General features: G+C 36.4%; 1 protein-coding gene across 3 annotated transcripts in view; it reads right to left on the minus strand.

The window, feature by feature from the left end:
* CALD1 (caldesmon 1) overlaps window positions 1-11,344 on the minus strand; it is a 118,153-nt gene extending 106,809 nt beyond the window's left edge. The window contains exons 1-2 of one of the 3 annotated variants that reach the window (XM_074193640.1): window positions 10,989-11,344; window positions 9,683-9,793 (exon numbers count right to left, since the gene is read on the minus strand). In XM_074193640.1, the coding sequence (XP_074049741.1) occupies window positions 9,683-9,753 (71 nt within the window). In that variant the 5' untranslated portion in view covers window positions 9,754-9,793; window positions 10,989-11,344. The remainder of the gene's footprint in view (window positions 1-9,682; window positions 9,794-10,988) is intronic. The other 2 variants (XM_074193641.1, XM_074193644.1) reach the window with 2 other exon arrangements.
* Window positions 11,345-22,467: the final 11,123 nt, after the last annotated feature.

A 22,467-nucleotide genomic window follows, 5' to 3' on the forward strand; every position in this document is an offset into this window, starting at 1 on the left:
AGTCAGTGACGATGGCCAGAGATGAGAGGAGTGACGTGTCAAGGAATAGCAAGTAGGTCAGTGTCACTTCATCAAAGACTATGTGGAAGGGATATGAGGTATAAGAAGAATGCAATGGCCAGGGGCAGGAGAGGTAAAGTTATGAAAGGCTCAACACCAAACACTGGAAACAAATATTTACCAAACCAGAAGTGATAATTGTTTTTGGTAAAATGAAGGTAGGCAAAGTTCTGGTGTCACAATCATAGTTATGAAAATGAATTGACTATGATTTAGATTGGTAGTTGTACTAACTCATATATGGGCCAGTTTAAAAACAAATTATTGATGTCTTGTCTTTTCTTTTTTTATATCACAGTCATTGTCTATTATGCCTCTTTCCCACCTCCACCTTCTGCCATCAAACCATCTCCTCTAATAAAGTAAAACAGTTTAGCTAAACCAACCTACAAAATGACCATGTCTGAAAGTATACACAGCATTCCATTCCCACAGTCTCTCATCTCTCAACTGAGAATAGGGAAATATTTTTCAACATCTATTATCCTAGACAAAGAATGAATGCTGCAGTCATTTTGTGTTTGCAGGGGGATAGATATTAAGCTGAAATTATTATTGGGGTTGATTCCTAGTCTTTTTAAATTTATTATTAATATTATGAATGGTAAAATTATTATTATTTTTTAATTTAGAAAGAGTATCTAAATAACTTTTTGTTTTGTAATAAGAAACTCAGTTTCATACAATGTGATTCAAATCAGAAAAAATATTGGTTAATTTAGTGGGATATAGGGAGCTTTGGGAACTCAGGAATTCAAATTTTTTTCCCTAAAGTTTAACTGCATCAGTGAAATGGTAATGACTTGTTGAATGAATGCTGGCTCATGTAATCTATCATTATTTGTAAGAAAATTGTATTGTTTCAGATATAGAGCAACTTGTTAGTTATTAGGGATCTGGTCAAAGCAAGTCTTTTTGCTATGAACTTAATGATTTCTATTTTCAGAACAAAAGGTATAAATATTTGCAACTTCTGCATGTGATTGACTACATATATTTAGAATTAAATAACTTTGGGCCTGGGAGTGATGATTCCACCAAATTCATCCCTCTTCATCCAAGCTTGATTGACCTTAATTCATCCTAATTAGAGATAGCTCAAAAATTCAGGAAAAAGATTTTATCACTGGCTACCTAATGTAGAATAACTTGTTTAAAATTAAATTTAAAATTCACTTATTAAGCTGGTTATATTGTCCATTTATCCTTGGAACAAAGTAACAAAAACTGTTTTCATTATCATGAAGGTGTTTTGAATAACAGTCATTTAAAAAAAATTTTAGTACTATTATTAAGTCTATATCTTGTTAAGTAAAAATTTTAGTGGGTTGTGTCTGGCAGTAAACTATATATGCTCAGAGAATTTTTAAATGTTGCTTTTCCAAAATCATGAAAATTTTGTTTACTATTTAGAATCTTCAGTCTCTGGCAGAAGCTTATAAAAATATATGAAAGTTGACAACAGTGAGGGTGTTTTCATTCCATGAATTTATGCTTGTGAATCTCCTGAATCTGATAATACAGTCTACAATAGGTGTCTTTCTTCTGACCAGAATGGGAAGCTCACAGTGGGGGTGTAGAGAATGGGTTGGGAATGTAATAAGTACACCTCTTAAAAAGGTGAGAAATGTGTGCTGTGAAAGTCAGTCCAATGCCAGGCTAAATAATGCATGACTTCAGATGCCCTCCAGCTTTTTTAAAAGATGTACATGGATTCAGGAAACTTTTTTTTTCTAATTTTGAAAACAGTCCTCTCATTGTAGTTTATTGGGCAAATACAAAGTATACCATCTCATTTAAAAAATAAAACAAATGAAAAGCAAAACCAAAGGAATTAGAAACAGTGTGCACGTTATCCTTTGTAGTGCAGAAACATAAATTAATTTAACTCACCATTAGGCATTTAAAAAAAAGTGAAACTTTGGCATTTTAAGAGTGTGTGTACTACATTAACACCAATTCAGGAAACTTTTAAAGAAACCTAAAAAGGTTTTTACTTCATCCAGGGTCTCAACTTCATTTCATATACTCTCTCCTAGTTCAGACGATGCAACTTTCACCATTTTCTAACCATATTCTCAACTCTGCTGATTTGTGACCCTACCCTTATTCTTAAATTTCTCTTCCTCTTAAGGATTTGCTTGGATTTTTAGTATCCTTTGGGAGGCATACAGAGAATGTTTTATACTTGGGCAAAAACTTACAATGAGTTCTAAATATTTTCCGTGTACCCCAGAAATCTAGGAAAAAGAAAAGGTTTACTTTAGCACTTTTTACTATTTGCATCATCTTTTGCTAGTGCTTGAATATAATTAATTTTGCCAAACATTTATAGATTTAATAAAAACCTTTCTGTATTCATTAGACAAGGGTAGAAATGACCCCAAGTTCCAAGTATGAATGTCTTTCCCTCAAGGAGTCCTTGAGAAGATAGAAATACATATAATCCAAATTTATTCTTTGCCTAGAATTTATTCTTCATTTGGACCAGAGGAGAAAGAAGAGGCAGATGCACATAGACCAAAGATCCAGTGATTAGCATTGAGCTATCCTTGGTGACCTGGTAGAGGGATCATCTCCTGTAGAACATTTTTTTCATCTTCCAATCTGAAAGGGACCTCTTCTTCTTGGAATGTCTCCTAGCTATTTGCTCTTACTTATGATGACTACAAACAAAACAAGAACCTTAGAGTTCTTCTAGTCCATACCACTTAATTTATAGATTTAGGAACCAAAGGCCAAAGAAGTGAAAAAATAAACCAATAGAATGTATGAGAATTAGAATTCAAATCCAGACTACCTGACTCCAAAGACAATGCTGTTTCCAATCTCATGTGGTGCCTGATGGGATCATAGTCTAATTTCTTTTATAGCTGTTTACTTCTTTATCTTACTGTATTTTTATCTTTCTTTTTTTGTGGAGTACCATAATTCAGAGTCATTTTGTATCTCTGGAAGAAGTGTGACATTAGGAAAGTCTGATACTACCAGTAACATCCTTGATGCATAAGATGTCCAATTGCTGCTTGAAATATCAGCAATTAGGAAAATCTAAAGAAGGCCCCCACATTCATACTTCTCATTGATATTAAGTTTTCCTAGCTTCCTATTACCTTCCAACCACTAGTCCTGGTTCTGCCCTCTAGAGATAAGTAGAATACATTTAATATTTTGGCCACATAATAATACTTCAAATATTTATTATTAGTAGTATTGCTAATCATACACCTACAGGAAAGTCAACTAGATATAGTGGATGTGGTGGTATTCCAAGTTCCTAGGTTCAAATCCCCACTCTGTTATTCTTTGAGAGGTCTTGGGAAAGTCACTTAGTCACTTTTGGATTAAATTTCCTTATCTGTAAAATGAAGAGGTTAGACTAGATACTCTCTAAGATATTTTTCCAGTTCTACATTTGGTCATTTAAAGTTTACAAAGGGTCTTACATATATATATATATATATATATATATATATATATATATATATATATGTATATATATATACACATATATACATATATATGAAATATATAATATATGTACACATATATGCTATATAATATATATGTACATATACAGATTTATCTATCTATATATGGATATCCATATATAGATATATCTATAAATGTATATCCATATACACATATGTATGTAGGTATATGCATCTAAAGATGTATATATTTAATCTCATTTTATCATTAAAATAACTCTGTAGGGTTGAGTGGTCAAGATTGAAAAAACTGAGACTCACAGAGGTCAGTGGTGAGCAAGTCTTTTAGCTTCAAGTCCAGTGATCTCTCCACTAAAAGTTATGGCTTCTCCAATGGCAAATAAACCTTTTGAACTCCCACCCCTGCCCATTTCTATAGCTGTTTAAGATGTACAAATTGTTTTCCCCTCAACATCCTTTGACACAGATAGCATATTGATTATGATGCCCAGAGTTATAGTGTCCAAATTTGAACCCTGTTTTTCAGATACTAAAACCAGCATTTCCAATTATCCATTGCTTCTCATAATAACTATTTGAACACAGCTATTGCTGTGTTAAACGTTAATTTGATTCAATTAATTCCTCATATGGTACATTCTCCAGATTTTCCTACTATCTTGACTGAATTACTTTGGATGTGCCTTGGTCATTTGTCCCTTTCAAAATATGGCACCTGGAAATAACACAATCCTCTATATGTGGTTTAAACTGTGCAGAGCACAGTAGGATCATTACTATGTTTGCTTTGGACATCATAATTTTAGATTTTTTAGCCACCATACCACACTGATGACTTGTACTGAGTTAGCAATCATTATAACCAAGCTAGCATTTCACTAAAATTCTTGTCATTTTTACACAAACCACAACTAACCCGCATTTCCCCCAATTTATACTTGCGTAGCTAATTCTTGAACCTAAATACACGAATTCACATTTATCCCTATTATATTTCTTCTTGTTAGCTCCAACCTCATATTGTAACCTGCCAAGATCTTTCTGAATCCTTACTGTCATCCAATATATTAGCTAGCCTTTTGTGTTATCCACAAGTGGAAATAAATATGCCTAACATGGTTTCATCCAAGTCAGTGATTAAAATCTTGAATACCACAAGGCCAAAAAGAGAACCAATGTCCTCCAGTGGCTATTTCTCAATTCTCACTTTTTGCCACCTTGAAGTCATATATAGCTGAACTGATCCCTCACTCAACTGTCTTGAAACTCCTCTCTTGTCTTTTGTTACTTGAGTATGGCTTTCCTTAACATTCTAGAATCTCTAAAACATCCTCCAAACTGTCCATTCCAATGTATTTTCTGCTATTCCTAAATTTCCATCCTTTAGAGTAATTATCAACCCTTCTCTGTCTTCCCTCAATCTGGGTTCATTCTATGGAGTTCAGCTAGGATAAAGTATATGCTCTGTATTCTGAACCTACAGAAAGCCAGGATTGATCTGGAAACTGTCCAGAGGAGAACATCTCTAAATGATTAACAGGGTGGGCAGGCTTCTATAAAAGGACAAATGGAGAAAAAAAACCTTAGAGTTTGAAGTTGAAGATTAAAGATTTGCCAAAGCTGTAACAAGTGACCACAGCTGGTCAGGGCAAGGTGTGAAGATAAGAATTGGAATGCTAACTATTCTATCAGAAGACCCATGGAAGGAATTATTATCAGAAGACAAAAAGACTCTTACATGAGATTATCAGATCTCAACTACTTGGAACTAAAGATCTAGAAACTCAAGGGAGAAAAATTTGGGGGAAAAAACTTTTTTTGTTTAAGGTAGCAAATAAAATATTAATAATCATAATAGTTGTGATATAACTATTTAAGATTTGCAAAGTATATATATATATATATATATATATATATATGCCTATACTTATGTGCACACATATGTATGTATATTACATAAAAATCTCATTTGATCTTAACACCAACCAGCCTGGTCAAGGCTATTATTGTCCCTAGTGTCTTTCCTCTCTCTATATGTATAGCTTCCCTTGTATATATTCCTTGCATGTTGTCTCTCCCATTAAATTGTAATCTCCTTGATTTAAAGACTATCTTTTACTTTTTTTTTTGTATCCTCAGGGTTTAGCATAGTGTCTGATTTGGAATAGGTGCTTAAATCTTGATTGATTGAGAATTTGACTTGCTTTGGATTACACAGTGACTAAGAGTCTTGAGATAGGGTTTGTCTCCAGTTTTTCTTGCCTTCAAGTACAGCTCTCTGTTCACAATAACATATTAAAGAGAAGTAAGGTGTCACAGACAAATACATAGATTAATGAAGAGTTTGGATTAATGAATGGTTAATTCCCCAATAGGATGCTAAGGAAGGTTAAGAAGTTTAGGTGCATCTTTTGACAACAAAGAAGGAAAATCCTTTCCCAGAGCTTCCCTTGATGACACTTCCTGAAGCAGAAAACAGGGCTAAGTAAACTATGAATATGACCTAGCATGGCAATTCTGATATTGTCTTGGAACTTTCCCGTCCTAGAATGTCAGGCCTAATTAAAGACCTGAGAAATCCTGAATTACTCTAACTTCATCTTATCTACTTATAACCTGGCCCCAACTACTCCAAGGCAGTTTTAATGTTCCTTTCACATAAGTGGTTTGATACATGTCCTGCTCTCCTGAAACCTCTATTCTCTCCTTTTACTTCTTACAATTAATGATAATTATCTCATTTCCTGAAAAGGTCCAGAATCAGGTGTGATCTTCCCTGGATCCCTGGAAAGGAAATTACAGAAGAAGCATAAGAGGGAGAAGCTATGGCCATGGCTGACCACTGTCTACTCTTCCTGAGGGTGCAATTTCCTAATCCATAGCTGGTCAGGGTAAGGGATGACCTGGAGCTGCTTCAAGCAAGGTAAGGCTGGACAAGGACATGAAATTGGAAGGAACTGACCCATGTAAGGGTCTTTTTGTCTTCTTGTAACAATTCCTTCTATGGGTACTTAGCATTCCAATTCTTCATGCTTTGCCCTGACTAGCTGTGTCCACTTGTTTCAGCTTGCAGTAGCCTTTTGACTTAACTCCCCACTGTGAGTTATGGTGTTTGGCCACTGTTAGTTATTAAGAGAATAAGAGACCCTTAGGGGCCAGAGTTGCACTTTGTTTTGTGAACACTGTTTCTTTATCCAGTCATGATTCCTGATATCTGACCCTGTTCTAATCTGGTTCATAATACTATAATACTGATAGATTCTTTGGTTTTTCTAGAAGACAAAGGAGAGAGAGAGAGAGAGAGAGAGAGAGAGAGAGAGAGAGAGAGAGAGAGTCAGTCTTCAGTTTAGATTATGATAGAGTCCTGACAAAGAAGGGGATAAGATAATATAATTTTTAGATCTGGAAATACCCTTACTTAATTTTTGTGCCCCTCCCCATATCCTTGGTGATATAGACTGGTTAGGTAGGGCCCCTTCCTCTGAAGGGAGGGGGAGGGCCAGGGAGATAAAGACAGCTAGAGTGACTGATGAATATCTATGAGGTCAACTTCTGACTCCAAAGGAATTCTAACCCTAGTGTTTAGCCTTATCTGACCAGTCATGGATTGGTATATCCATTAAAAGGCTCCAGCTTCTTTTGATTATCTCAATATAAAATCAGAGCCCCTAACAGCTGTGGGCTATCCAGTGGGTTGAACTATAACTGGAAGGAACACTTGTGGAAACCTTTACATATATAGCTTCATTTCCCTGAGTTAGACACAAATGAAGACTTAGAGGATAGCAGTAAGGCTAAATGAACATATGATCTACCTCTGTTATATGAATATATCTACTGGTGCTTTGTAGGTTTCCAAAAAGCACTTAGATCAACTTAATGCAAAATTGTCCTTGAAATTCTTGAAATTTGACTAGCATGTCATGAAATCCTTGCCTTACATTTAATTTATGCCTCTAATCTTTTGGGTAACTGGCACAGAGTTCTCTGATTTCTTGTTTTTTCTTAGCTATTCTTTTTCTTCTCAAGGTTCTATTCTCAACCCTCCCTTGTCCCCAACCCTTTAGCTGTTCATATTTATATATTTTTAAAATATGAAATATATTCATTTTCACCTATCTGTAATCTTTCCAATACAATCTCTATGTTGAAGGCTCCCAAATTGACATTTCTAATTCTGCCATCTTTATGAACAAAAACTGAAATCTTCTACTGCTAAATTCTTATATTAAACTTCCCTTTAGCTGTATTCTGAACCTTAAATTTAACAACTAGAAAACCAAAATCATCATCTCCTTCCACTCCAGCCCTTAAAATACTGCACCCATTCCCAGCTTCCTCATATTTTTGGTGAATATTATTAATTTTCTAAATTTGAGTAATTTGAAGTTATCTTTTTGTCTTCTGCATCATTTACCCTCCAACTTCATCTGGTTACATAGTTTACTGATTAGTTTTCTACAATGACTCTTGGATAAAATTCTTTTTCATTTTTATGGCTCCTATTCTAGTCCAGATCCTCATGTTACTCCTGTTACCAGCAACCCTATAACTGATATAGCTAATCTGTCTTTACTCTATTTTATCCCTTCTCTAAATACTGCCAGGATATGTCTTGAAAAAACATTTTCTGCTCGTGAGCATAAATAAAGTACATACCCACTTTTTTTCACATAGTATCTGAACTCCCCCAAATGGCAGTCAATGTCCTCCATCAGTTGATGGTTTGTACCATTCCTACCCTTTACACTACCTTTAAGGCTCCATCGGTAAGGATTTTTCAGGTTAGCCTCTTATAATCCTTGACTCTCTTATTTCTCTCTGTGTCCCTTTTGTCATGAGTACTCTCCACTGGATAGCCCTTCTCTCCTCCCAGCAATCCATGTCCACTATTTCCTTTATGACCCACCTTCCCCAAGCAACTTCCCCTAACTAATTTTACTACTGGATCATGACTCCCTCCCAGAACTATTTATACCTGCTCCCAAAGAGTTTACTTGTTAAGGGAAAGTCAAATAGGGTGTAAATGCTTTAGAGGGTGGGGTAGATATTGGCTCTCCTGTTCCTCTTTCCCAAACAATGCTGGGCATCTTACCATGTTTCAAAAAAAATGCTTCTGAAGACTGTTGGAAGATAATCTATATAGTTTCTATTTTACCACTTCTTCACGGCCAGTCTCTGAGCAAATCTTGGCCTCAGTTTTCTACATCTGTAACTGAGATTGTGAATACTTGTTGTTATACTATCTCACAAGGTTGTTGTGAGAAATAATGATATTTAAGAAATCAGCTCTTTTGTCGTTATTTTTCTGAAGACCTACCCTAGTCTCTGAACAGCAGAAATTAATTTAGCCAGCTGAAACTACTATTTATTCTACCTGAATGCTTCACTTCTCAGACAGCAACAAAGAATTGTAAATATATGTATAGAAATGTATATTTTATAAATGTATATAAATGTTTTATATATATACATATATTTTACATACACACAAATATAAATATACACTTATTTTATATGCACATGCATATATTTTATATGTGTACATGAAATATATGAATTTGTAAATGTGTGTATATATATACATATGTAAATATAAAATGTATGTTTGTATATATTATATATATATGACTCTCAAAGTTATCATCATACAGGTTCCTTTGAATAAAATTCAGATATAGAATCTGCTCATCCATACATGTAAGCAGCTACAAACCTGAATAATTTGTGAAAGACAGAGTAGACATGCTTTTCTAGCAAGAATAAAGAAAAAAGCCATCATACTCTCTGACAAGGCTAGAAGATTTCTATATCATGTTTCCTAAAAGTTCTATTTCCAGGCTTACTTGTTGTTCTGTCATTCCAACATTTAATCTCTTTCCAGACATTTCCACTATTCAGCCTTCCTCTGTCACCCAAGATACCACTTTTTGTCCTTATGTCTCTTCTAAGCATCTTTCTTTCTCTGAAACCTTAACCTACCAAATAACTTTTAGGCATTCACATGGAGCTGTTCCTGGAAACAGTACAAAGGGAAATGATCCCACAGGGTTTGACTTGGGGGAAGTGGAGGAGACCAACAAGGCCTCTCACCCCCAAACCACAATGTTCCACAATCCCCAACACCTTTACTAACATAATTTTGATATTTTCAAAGCCTTAATCCTTACCTCTCTGCTTCAAGGCGCATTTCCTCACGTTTTTGCCTCCTAAGTTCTCTGCGGCGTTCAAAATCATCCATGGTGTATATTCAGGTTTGGGGAGGCCAGATAAGGCTGGTTCTGCAAGGAAAAAGATTCCAACATCAAATGTGACCCAGGGTAGCACAAGCCTACATAAACCTGTTTTCCTTTTTTTTCATTTTATTTCATTTCATTATTTTCCTTTCCTATTAAGAAAAGGAATATTAGAGGACTGGCAGGGAACCCATCGGTTTCTGAGTTGAGCTTACTAGCAAGATTGCCAGTAAATGTTAAAGTCAGAGTCAGTTAACGGTTCATAGCAGCAAAGAAATAAAGTCCCAGGTTTAGTGGTGCCCCGCCCCCTAAAAAAGATCCAAAAATTCAGGAGAAAGATAGCTTTGTCTACTTAAAATATTTGGGAAATCACTGGAGAGCTGGGAATGGCTTTTCTCTCTGAAGTTTATGGTTCCCACAGGAAAATGCTAAAAGAAGAGGTGAACAGAGACAATAGGAGGACAAAGGAGAAAAAAGTGAAAAGTGGCTAGAATGGAATGATGAACATATAAAACTGGGGGAGAAGTCAGGAAGAGAATGGAGTGGGGGGGGGAACAGGGAGAGAGCCAGAGAGGGGGAGAGAGAGAGAGAGAGAGAGAGAGAGAGAGAGAGAGAGAGAGAGAGAGAGAGAGACAGAGAGAGAGAGACAGAGAGAGATATAGAGGCAGAGAGACAGAATCAGAGACACAGTGAGAGACAAACAGACAGAGAGAAGGAGAGTGAGAACGAGAGAGAGAGAGGAAAGAAAGAGAGAAGGGGAGAGAGAGGAAAGGAGAGAGGAGGAGAGGGAAAGAAGAGAGGGAGAGAAGAAATGAAGGAGAGAGAGAGTGAGAAGGAGAGACTGAGGCGGGGACAGGAGAGAGACAGAGAGGAAAGGAGAGGGTGAGAGAAGTGGGTGAGAAAGAGGAGAGGGGGAGAGAGAGAAAGAGAAGAGGAGGAGAGGAGAGATAGAGGGAGAGAGGAAAGAAAGGGAATAGGAGAGAAAAAGGAGAGAGAAGAGAAAGAGAAAGAAAGGGAGAGTGGAGGAGAGGAAAAATTAAATAGTATGTTACATTCTGTGAAATTATATTACTATTTATTGATAATAAGAATCATAGCAAAGAAATCATAAATAAACATACCTAAGCAGCAGCAAATTTTAAAATAATGAAATTAAGACCAAACTCTCCCAGGTATCAAAAGATCACAGCTCTTTTTTTTCTTTTTACAAATATAATCCACCCATTTTCCCCTTTCCTACCTCCTCCTTAGCGTTTTTTTTCCAGGCAAGATATCCCCTTTCCAGTTCTTCACATGTGAAGCCCTCTCCCCCTGTCTTTCTGGGCCATGGAGTCAAGTATTCCAGAATTCCCCTGCAGCCCCCAAACCCAAAATGACTACCAGAAAAGGGAAAGCTGGGCTCTTTTTGTCCTTGCTTTGTTTACAGAGCTGTCAGTGGTTAGTTAAACTCGGCCTGGAATCTGGCATTTAAGGCCTGCTTGGAGATTGTTTCCTGTGTGGAGCGGGAGGCCTCCACTTCCTCTGGAATCCCAGACTTCTCCGCTACACTCCGATCACAAAAAAATATTTTCCAGTCTTTTCTGTGCACATGAGACAAGCCATTTGCCCTGCATATAAAAAATGGGGAGCTGTATAAAATCTACAGTTCCACCCCAGGGTAGCACCTTTGAAAGGAGCAAAAACCTAAACTCCAGATCAGGAACTTTCACTAGTGAAGTTAATTCTTTTTGAAAATTCTTTTTAAATTTTCTTTAAAAAAAAACCACTCACATGGACAAGTGATATAAAGTTTATGTTCTGTCTTCCTTCTCCTTCTTTCAGATCCTATAAGCTATTATTTCTATTCTCTTAATTAATCTTTTGAACCTTGAAATTGTTAGCTTGGAGTTCAATTTTAGAATCATAGGCTTATAGGATTTAGGGGCTAAAGGGACCAGAAGATTATCTAGATTTACTTTCTCGGCTTATCAATGAAGAAACTGAGACCCAGAGAGGGGAATCAGTGACTTTCCCTCAAGGCCACATAGGTAGGAACTAGCAAATAAGAGATCTTAGTTTTAGAGCAGGAAAAGACCCTAGAGACCCTAGTTTAATCTTCCCCATTTTACATATGAGGAAACCACAGCACAGAAAGGTTAAGCAACTTGGCCATGGTCACCCACCTAATAAGTATCTAAGATAGGGCTTGAAAACAAGTCTTCCTGACTTCTAAAACTTTCTCTCAACTGGGATTTAAATCCAGATACTCTTGATTCCAATACTGTACTTTTATTTAATAATTAATTCCTTTAAACATATATACTTGTTAAACATGAGTGTACATATTTAGCCTATATCAGATTATTCTCTCTCATATGGAAGGGAAGGGAAGGGAAGATAAAGAAAGAAGGGAGGGAGAAAAATGTGGAACTCAAAAGTTTACAAAAAAATCAATGTTGAAAATTATCTTCTTATGTAATTGAAAAAAATTAAATTAAAAAAAGAAAAAACACAGGGAAAGGGATTGGATTTGTGAATTATATCTCTATAGATAAAATCACACATATGGACACATAAATATATGTATATGTGTGAAGATTTGTATGTGTGTGTATATGCATATATATGTATGTATGTATTTCTACACGTTTTTAATGGTTAGAGAGATAGATATAAAGACAACCAGCTTCCTGAGCCCTAGTCATAACTATGAAGTTTCTTTGCATTTCCCAGCACATTGCCCATATAGTCAATGCAGAAATGGGCAGGAAGTCCAATTAGTTTAGAGAATCCCAACCTCTTCTTCCTCCCAGATCCTACTGCAAGATTCTGTTTTCGACCTCAGGGAGAGGAAGTTCCCCCTCCCCCCCCAATTTAAGTTAAAGGGAGCTGGGACTCTACACACAGATAGCCATCTATTTGCTTTCCTTCACGGAAAGAGTCTTCTAGTCTGTGCAGAGTTCCCAAATAAATATATCAACCACAAGCAGAAGCAGGATAAAGACAGACATCCATTTCTGCTCAACAATGACAAATTTTGAAATTTTTTTGTGTAGATTGGATGACTGGAATTATCCAAGTCACTAGGTTTTGCTCTCTTCCCCATCCAACTTTAAATGAGTCATTTTGATCACTGAACTGCAGCTGTAGCTAGAGTTTGTATTTCTGTTATTTCTTCTGCCTATCCTTTGATGGAGGAGCTAACAAGTCATCCAGGAATGACCACAAGGCTGACTGAGAATGCATTTATGCCACAAAACCTAGGATTACTTCATGAAGCTAATATAGAAAGATCTTTTTGACTTGGCTCCCTGCTCTATTGGCATCTTGAGACCACTTTTCCTTACTTTCCACTCACTCAAACTTCTGCCCCCCTGCCCATATTGAATTCTTTGCCAGCTACCATACCTTCCACCATCTACCTACCTTGCATATGATTTTGTAATATAACCTCTGCTCTTCATTGGAGTTCATGTGCTTATGTGTATGGCAAAGTATGGGAGAAAAAGAGAATAAGATGAGGATGGGCTGGGAATGAAAAACAGGCAATCAAAGAAAAAGACAATAGTGAAAGACAAAGTATGAATCTATGAACATACAGATTCATACATTGGTGTACATATAAATACCTACACACATGCATATATTTATTGAGTTTGTGCATCAGTATGCGGTTTTTGTCAATCTGGAATGTGATTCAATGTATGTGTGTGGGATGTATCTGCTGGGCAAGGGAAGGCAATTGAATTAATTGTGTCTAGGTGTCAGTCTCCTGGTATGTTTTGTTTTGTGTGCATTCTCTGTGGGCGAGAGGGTGTGTGTGTGTGTGTGTGTGTGTGTGTGAAAGGATGTGAGGTTCTAAGTTGGTGAGAGTGTGACTTTCAGTAGGTCTCAGACTCCTGTATGGGGGCCACCTTAATCCCTGCTCCCTTCTTTTCCATAGCTACCCTAAAGTTCTCTGGCACAGTTCCCATTTACAGGGGGCCCTGCTTGGGGAGGCTTTTAAATATTATTTCTTTCTTTCCCCCCACCCTTCTCTGTTTTAGGAGCAACAGCTTCCGTGCCCCAGCTAGTAATCCCTCATTTCCTCTCTTACCCCCAGCCAGTGTTGGCTTCTTTCCAACAACACTGGGGGATGGGGGTAAAGGAAACAGGAGAGAATGGTATGATGATTGGTTAGGGAACAATCTTGAACCAATGAAATGATGTAAAATCAGCTTTAGATGTTTTCTTGAACAACACAAATTGTATCACCTAAGAAACACACTAGAGAAATATATTATACATGCAAAGGTGTGTTCCCGAAAAGTTTTTGGAAATGTTAGTGTTAAAATTGAATTGTATGTTCTAGGAGAGATTTGCTACTTAAAAATGATTCTCTTTGTAAAGAGATGAATACTTTTATGATGCTGATAAGCATGTATTAGTTTATGTTTATTACATTTATGTTTTTGCATGCCATAATTTCTTCAAATGAGTCACATTCTTATTGCCAACACATTTTCCCAATGATTATGTAATTAAATCTATCATAGATTTTAAAATTCTAGTATTCTCCTTTTTCTACCCTTTCTTTTCTCCATTCCATCCTCTCTTTATTGACATTTTGAAAAATTGCTATAGCTAATTCTGTTTCTGATATGCTTTAAAGGGACAGAGAATCACTGAACTTAAAAACCATATCCAATCATCAGCTTTATTTTATCTGACTCTCATTGTTATATTGCTTAAAACCCAGAGAATTTTCACCTCTGGGTTACTGTGATTATCATCTTCAAAGTTGAGCTTTCAGAAATTTATGGATAAAAAGTGGTTGTTCTATGAATAGTGCTTTATCAGTTAATTGTAATTTCAGAGGGCAGTGATACTTTGAAACTCAGACCTAGTGAACAAGAATTGATAAAAAAAAAAACTAACTGACCAAGAACAAGGCTTCTCATTTTTTTTTCATATTTTTATCCTTTATTTTCTTGACTTTTTTAGGGTTCCCATCTTGCAGTGTCACAAACCAGAAGAATTGGTTTTAAGTTCTGAAATTGGAAACAGGCAAATGATAATATCTGATGGGGTAGAGAATCATCAGTGACTCCAAGTGAATATATCCTAACATACTTAGTCCAAATTCAAGAGATAAAGAAATGGAAGCATAGTCTAGGCCTCCAAGTTCATTTGGAACTCATGGCAGGTAAATAGATATGTGCTATCAGAATCATGGAATCTCAGAATTGGAGATGGGGTCCTTTAGCTCAATTTACACCATAATGAAGAATACCCTCTACAGTTTCCATCATAAGCAATCATCCAGTCTTTGCTTAAAGACTGGATATTAGCTAATTCTACTTCCAGTGAGATCTGTTTGAAAGATTTTCCATACTTCATGCTGTAATCTGCCTTCTCTATAATTTCCACAAACAGGTCTTAGCCATCCTTTGGGAGTGAGGGTGGGTGAGAGTAGGCAAGTGGAATAAGCCTAGGGTTGTTTCCCCCCCCCCCATATGATAGTCCTTTAGACACCCAGCGAAAGCATACTTGAAGTTTCTCAAATCATTGCCCAGTGAATTAATTAAAATTCTTGGCTTATTTCAACAAATAAATGGGATTGATCATGCTGTTATTTAATTAAATTTAATTCAGTTGTGATTATGACTTAAAAATAACAACAACAAATAAGAGCATATATCTTAGTTCATTTGTCAAGCCAAAGAAATATGGCTGCAAGGACTATCCTTGGACCACTTGGACCACACAAGTCAGTGGTCACATCAGGTAATTGGTGCCTCTGAGTCATAGAGTCATTTAAGATATTGAACATTGTATCACTGCCTTTGGTTCCTCTTACCCACAGTCAGAGTTGAAGGTCTACCCTATAAACATTACTTTTAGAAAGCTATAGCTATGCATTTATCTCAATATTTATTCTTAAATCCCTGCCCCCATTCTAATCCCAGTGAATCTGATCTTTACCTTTTTGATTCTATTTGGAACACTGATGATTTCAGCTTATCATTTTATTTCTTCCTATCTTATGCTTTAACATATCCTTCAATTTTCTCCTATCCCAATTCTTCCATCATTCTTGTTACATACATGTAATCACTTAGAGGGCAAATTTGCTTACCTCTGAGATTCCTTTTCTGCATCACCTTATTTATCCTTCTATTCTGCCTACCAGCACTCCAGTAAGGACTTTTTTATTATTTGCCTAGACTATTCCAACTTTTCACATCTCTATGCCTGTAGTTTTGAAGAGACAAATCACACTTCAAACTGCTTCCAGAGATTTAGTCATATCATCGTATCACCTTTCAGTGTATCCATATTACTTATGAAACAAAGTCCAAATTCCTTAGGTTGGCAATCAAGGCTTTCCATAATCTAACATTATTCTGGGCAGCTAGGTAGTACAGTGGAGAGAGAATGATGAGCCTGGAGTTAGGAAGACTCCTCTCCCTGAGTTTAAATCTTGTCTCAGAAAATTATTAGCTGTGTAATCCTAGATAAGTCACCTTTTCCCTGTTTGCCTTAGTTTCTTCATATGTAAAATGAGCTAGAGAAGGAAATAGCAAAAGATACTCTAGTATCTTTGCCAATAAAACCCCAAATGGGGTCTTGAAGAGTCTGAAATGACTGAAAAACAACATACAACAATGTTGTTTTTTTTTTACCTTCGCAACAGCATCTCATTCTACCTTCCATCATGGCCTGGACCATTTACTATTTAGGTCACCCATTCACATAGGTTTTTTGTTTTTCTTTACTTTCCTGTCTCCAGACATTTGTTTAGATAAGTTCTTGTGCCTGAATCTCTTCCCTCTCTGTTGTTAGCTCTGTTGAGCTAACCTTTCTTAACTATTCTTAAAATTGGGCTAAAATTCTGTCTTCTCTATAAAGCCTTCCCTGATCTCTCTGTTTCAGGAATAAACCTTCCTAGAGGCAGGCATTATCACTCTGTACCTATGCCTTCATCTTGTATCATTTTATATGGTAGTTATTTGTGTATACCTTATTGCTAACCAGATTGCATGTATCATGTATTTATGGTTTTGTTATTTTTCCCATTCCAAATGCAATTTCTATGCATAGAAATATTTAAATAAATAGATCTTGTGGGTGTCTAGCTAATCTCATCATCACAGGCAGTCATCATCACAAGCAACAACATAGGGAATTCTTGTGGAAAAGTGGCCATCCATTTAGCCACCACCAATGCTAACCAATTGCTACTAATGACCAGGTAAACCTAAGGGCCTTGGAAATAGTAGTGCCCTTTCCCCTGACTCTGTTCACTGAATCTGTGGTCCACTGCCACTGTTGTAGTTCACAGTCACTGTTTGTAGTCCACTGCTACTGTCCAGGAAAGCAACCCTCATGGAGATGTGATATCCTATCTCAGATACTTACTGGGTACATCATCCCGGGCAAATCATTTGATCTCTTTCAGCCTCAATTTTCTCATCTGTAAATTGAGGGATTTGAACTTGATTGTTTCTTATGTCCCTTCCAGATCAAAATCTATGATCCCTATGCCCCCAAACAACTTTTGTATGGTACAGTCCCTGCCTCCTGTGATGTTTCCTCTCATTAGAATATGAGCTCCTTGAGAAAGGGGATTATTTTTTTTATCTGTTGTACTTCATATAACTCTTTGCATACTAAATAATGAGTTATTTTTTTCATTTATTCATCATATTCACTGCCACTTCTGTACTATGTCACAAAGGTCATCCTTTGTACTTCTGTTGGTAAACTCATTTATCCTAAACCAATTTCTCTGTTCATATTACTCACTCCTTTCCTCCTCTTTCCTCAATTGCAACCATTTCCTTGATTTAATGGGAATGCTGGCTTTTCTCTAGAAACTATAGCCCCCATTGCCCTCTCTTGGGGAGGCTTCATCTCCCATTCCCTTGACTAAACAGGTAAAGAGAAATTGTTGGCTTGTTTCACAGTCCCTAGAGTTAACTTGAAATGTTCCAAATGCCCTCTCCTCCCTTTCATGTATGCTACTCTCTCCAAATCACCATTTTTTTACTACTCTCCCAGACCCAAATTCATATCCTTTCATGACTTCAATGTTCTCTCCATTGTCCTCAGAAACTTCACTGCCCACACGGGGGTCTACACTAACTCTTGCATCATGTTTTCTCTATTTCCTTGACTCCAAAGATTCATCTCTACTCTGCTCTAGCCATAAACCAGCATGTGGCCAGACTTCAGACTGGATCACCAATGTCCTCCCTCTCCAGGACTCTGAACTTTGTAGATTTCTCTCCATCACAAACATATTACTTTCCACCTTTTTTAACTTTCCCTAACCTTCCTCTCTCCTTCCCTCCCACTCTCTCTTCCTCTGTCTCTCTGTGCCTCTGTCTCTGTCTTTCTCTCTGTCTCTCTTTGTCTCTCTCCTTCTCTCTCTCTTTCTCTAATACACTTGTGTGCATGAGCGCGCGCGCACACACACACACACAGACACAACAGACTCTGTGCTTTCAGTGTAATTTTTTCCCAATTCATACATCCCCTTCCTCACTTGGCTTGACTTCTGTACAGACCACATTTCATGGTTAGCCACAAACAATAACAGCAATAGCTATTACTTACTTTTTAAAACAGTGCTTTAATGTTTACAAAACATTTTTCTTCATATCCAATCCCATGAGATGGGTAAGGCAAATATTATAACCCCCCATTTTACAAATGCAAAAGCGTCTCTCATTAATGCCTTAGTCAATCTTTATTTTTGGGAGGTTAGGGGCTGATCATCCCTGTCTTCTCTTACTGTTTTTGATATGAAGTCTCAGAGTATAATTGAAGAAAAGTCTCTTATCTTTCTGATATTACATTACAAATTTCTCATACTTTTGAATATGACCACTCTGCTATGCAATCTCCTTATTGATTCCTTAGCATACTCTCTACAACTACTATTCTTTTAAAAAATATTATTTTTCCAATTACATGCAAAGATAGTTTTCAACATTTATTTCTGTATATTTTGAGTTCCATATTTTTTTCCTTTCCTTCCCTTCCCCATTCCCTTGACAGCTTTGGCCTTCATTCTCCAAGAAGACTACAACATCGGGGAAATGATTCCATGACAAGTACATGAATTGGATTTGAGTGAGGGAGTGCTATGTGAGGTCACCAGCCTCACTTTCTCCTCCAGAGCCATCTGGGTCCAGTGGCCAGATTTGAATCAGGATGACTGGAGATGGCCTAGGATGAGAGGCAATCAGGATTAAGTAACTTCTCTAAGATCACACAGCTACTAAGTGACAGAGGCTGGATTTGAACTCCTATCCTCCTCATATTAGTCATGTTGTAAAAGAAGAATCAGAACAAAAGAGGGGGAAATCATGAGAAGAAAAAATATATGAAATAAATTTTAAAAAAGTGAAAAATAATATGCTTTGGTATGATTCAGATTCTATAGTTCTTTCTCTATTTTCCATTATAAATCTTTTAGAATTTTTTTTCATCATTGTACTTTTGGTAAGAACTAAGTCTATCTTAATTGATCATCACACAATGTTGCTGTTAGTGTATACAATGTTCTCTTGGTTCTGCTCACATCACTCAAGATCAGTTCATATAAGTCTTTCCAGGTTACAATTGGTTACAACTATTATTCTTATAGTATCCACTCATTTCAATTGACCAATCACCACGTCTCTACTCTTCTTCACAACTACAGCCAACCAACATCCTCTCTCAGGAATGATTCTTGCATCTTACTTTAAAGAGAAGATATATATATATATATATATATATATATATATATATATATGTATACTCACAAGGAAGGAAATTCTCCCTTGTTCATTCTTAACATATTACTCTGTCTTTTTCTTCCCTCCTCTCTCACAGAAATGATGAGATCTAAAGAAATTATTTATCCAAAGTCACCTAATCATAAGTGGCAGAAGTAGGACTCACAGAATCTAGACCTATTAGAAACCTCACAGACATTTAATTCAAAACTCTCATTTTACATATGAGTAAACTGAAGGTCAGCGAATTTAAAATAGCTTTCCAAGGTCACACAATGTCAAGGACAGTATTTTTTTATTCTTTTTTTACTTTTTTTTATTTAAGGCAATTGGGTTAAGTGATTTGCCTAAGGTTACACAGCTAGGCGATTATTAAATGTCTGAGGTCAGATTTGAACTCAGGTACTCCTGACTCCAGGACCAGTGTTCTATCTACTATGCCATCTAGTTACCCTTCAGGGAGAGTATTTTAATCTCTTTACTTTAAATATGATGTTTTTTCCATCGTGCCACAATGCCTCAAAAGGTGAAATGTCCCTGCTTCTTTCAAAGCCTAAAAATTCTACCTGGTAAGTATTTAAATGTGTGTTGATGTTTAGGCATACCCCACTTCTAGCTACTGAATATACAAAGACAAAAACAAAACAGTTCCTATCCCTAAGGGACATGTATTTTACTAGTGGTGGGACATAGAACCCCAATAAGTAAATATAGATGATAGATAGATAGATAAATAAATAGACAGATGTCTATATGCATAGACAAGCATGTAATGGCAGGGACTGGTCAATGAATGCTTGCTCTTCAGAGTATTTGCCATATTCCCTTTGCTTAGTACAGTGTTCAGCACATAGTAGATACTTAGTAAGTATTGATTAATTGATTGATTGATTGATTATAATTCTACATGTGGAACTTTGGGGTTCTGACCTTAAGTAAATGAACTCAGAAGCCAAGACATTAAGTCCCACAAACAAGGGACTCCATGAAGGGAGTAAAAGAGTGTCAGAGCTAAGAGATACCCTATGGTCACACATGTTCCTTCCATATTTGCTTTGAGCACAGTCCCAGCTGCTCGTAGCCAGAGAGTAGTTTCCCAAAATTTCATGTGTTAGATTCATAGCAGGAAGAGAATATGTATGACTATACATATTCTGTATGACTCTTTATGACTCACAAGAAGGAATCTATCTCTACATGCTTTACGGGATCTTCATGGGTCAGTCCCCCATAACATACAAATAAATGGAATATGATTTCAGGAGTTAAAGAGCACTAATCGTTGGGGGAATCAAGGGTTGGAAGCTGAGATATGCTTTGAAGGCTGAAGTGAGAAGGCATGCTAAAAAAGTGATCAACTGATGGATAGTGAAGCAGTTTGAGGTGGTACAAACATTCTTGAATAGACCAATTAATATTGAATCCTGAGTTCTGAATTGTGAGGTACCCCTAAGCACATGGATTTTTGTTTCTTTATGTGTTTCTCTGCCAGGTTCTTTTAAGGGTGTGGCCACTCTTCACCAGAGAGACTGAATGCATTGGTGAGAAAATATGATCCAGATTTTTATGGGTATTATGTACTTTGTTATTTATGCATTATTATTCAACTCTTTTTCAGGTGTGTCTGAGCATGATCCCAAATGGAGTTTTCTTGGGAAAATATTAAAGTGCCTTGCCATTTACTTCTCTAGTTCATTTTTACAGATGAGGAAACTGAAGGAAATAGAGTAAATTGACTTACCCAGAGTCACACAGCTAGCAATTATCTGAGACCAGATTTGAACTCAGGAAGATGAGTCTTCCTTATTCCAAGTTAGGACTCTATACTGTAAAACCTATTTGCCCAAGCTTATCAAGTTTAATATATTAGTATCTACTACATTTCTTCTGTATTTTTGTTAGGTAAATGGTTATGTTTAAGATCCAAAAGTCTCATTATTGTGAGTGGCCAATTGTGTAAATATCATGTTCTATATGAGTGCACACAATGGAGAACTGTATATTTTGAAAAAAATATTGAATAGGACATGGGATGATGAATAGGGAAAGTACAAAACATGCATGTACAAAAATAAGCATTTCTTCTTCTAGGCTCACCCTCTTTCCTCCTCACCTTGCCCAAACAATATGGCTAAGTTTAATTTCAAAAGTCTGCACAGGGGCAGCTGGGTGCTGCAGTGGATAGAGCACTGGCCCTGGAGTCAGGAGTACCTGAGTTCAAATGTGGCCTCAGACACTTAATAATTACCTAGATATGTGGCCTTGGGCAAGCTACTTGACCCCACTGCCTTGCAAAAAAAAAATCTGCACAGCTCATCTCCCTTGTGATTTGACCATCTTCTTCATCTTCTAAACTTGTATAAAATTTCTTTTTTTGCATGTGCAATGCTATTTGATAATTAATTCTGCCTGGCTATATGAAATTTCTTCTGTTACTCATTTGAATGTTTGCATATACCCCACTAGATTATAAGGGCAGGGACTGGGTCCTATATTTCTTTGTTTTGCAGCATCTTGCCTTCATTTCCTTTACTAATTATGTATATACATATAAAATATATAAACATATAATTTATGTTATATAAAACACGAATATGTGAACTACATAAATATGCCTTCATTAAAATTTTATTTTTTTCATAATACATTTTCTTTGGTTAAAAAGGCATAATTGTGTCTGTCTTTTAGTACTACACAAGGTTTGTGTGTCTGGGGTAGGCATTCTGCATATAGCAGGTGAGCACTATTATTGACTTAGAAGTGTCTGTATAAAGTAATTTGAAAACCTTGCTATCAGAAAATGAACTTACCACAATATTTTAAATATCAAAACTGTATTTTCATAGGAAATTTGGCAGGGATTTCAATGTGACTGCTGAAAATGCACTTTTGTACAAAAAAATTCAATTTATCAAGCAATTTTGCTTTTTCCTAAACCGGATGGTTCATTTGGGACTCAAAACCAAATAA

This window comes from Macrotis lagotis, chromosome 7 (assembly GCF_037893015.1).
Source record: "Macrotis lagotis isolate mMagLag1 chromosome 7, bilby.v1.9.chrom.fasta, whole genome shotgun sequence".
Classification (NCBI taxonomy): domain Eukaryota; kingdom Metazoa; phylum Chordata; class Mammalia; order Peramelemorphia; family Peramelidae; genus Macrotis; species Macrotis lagotis.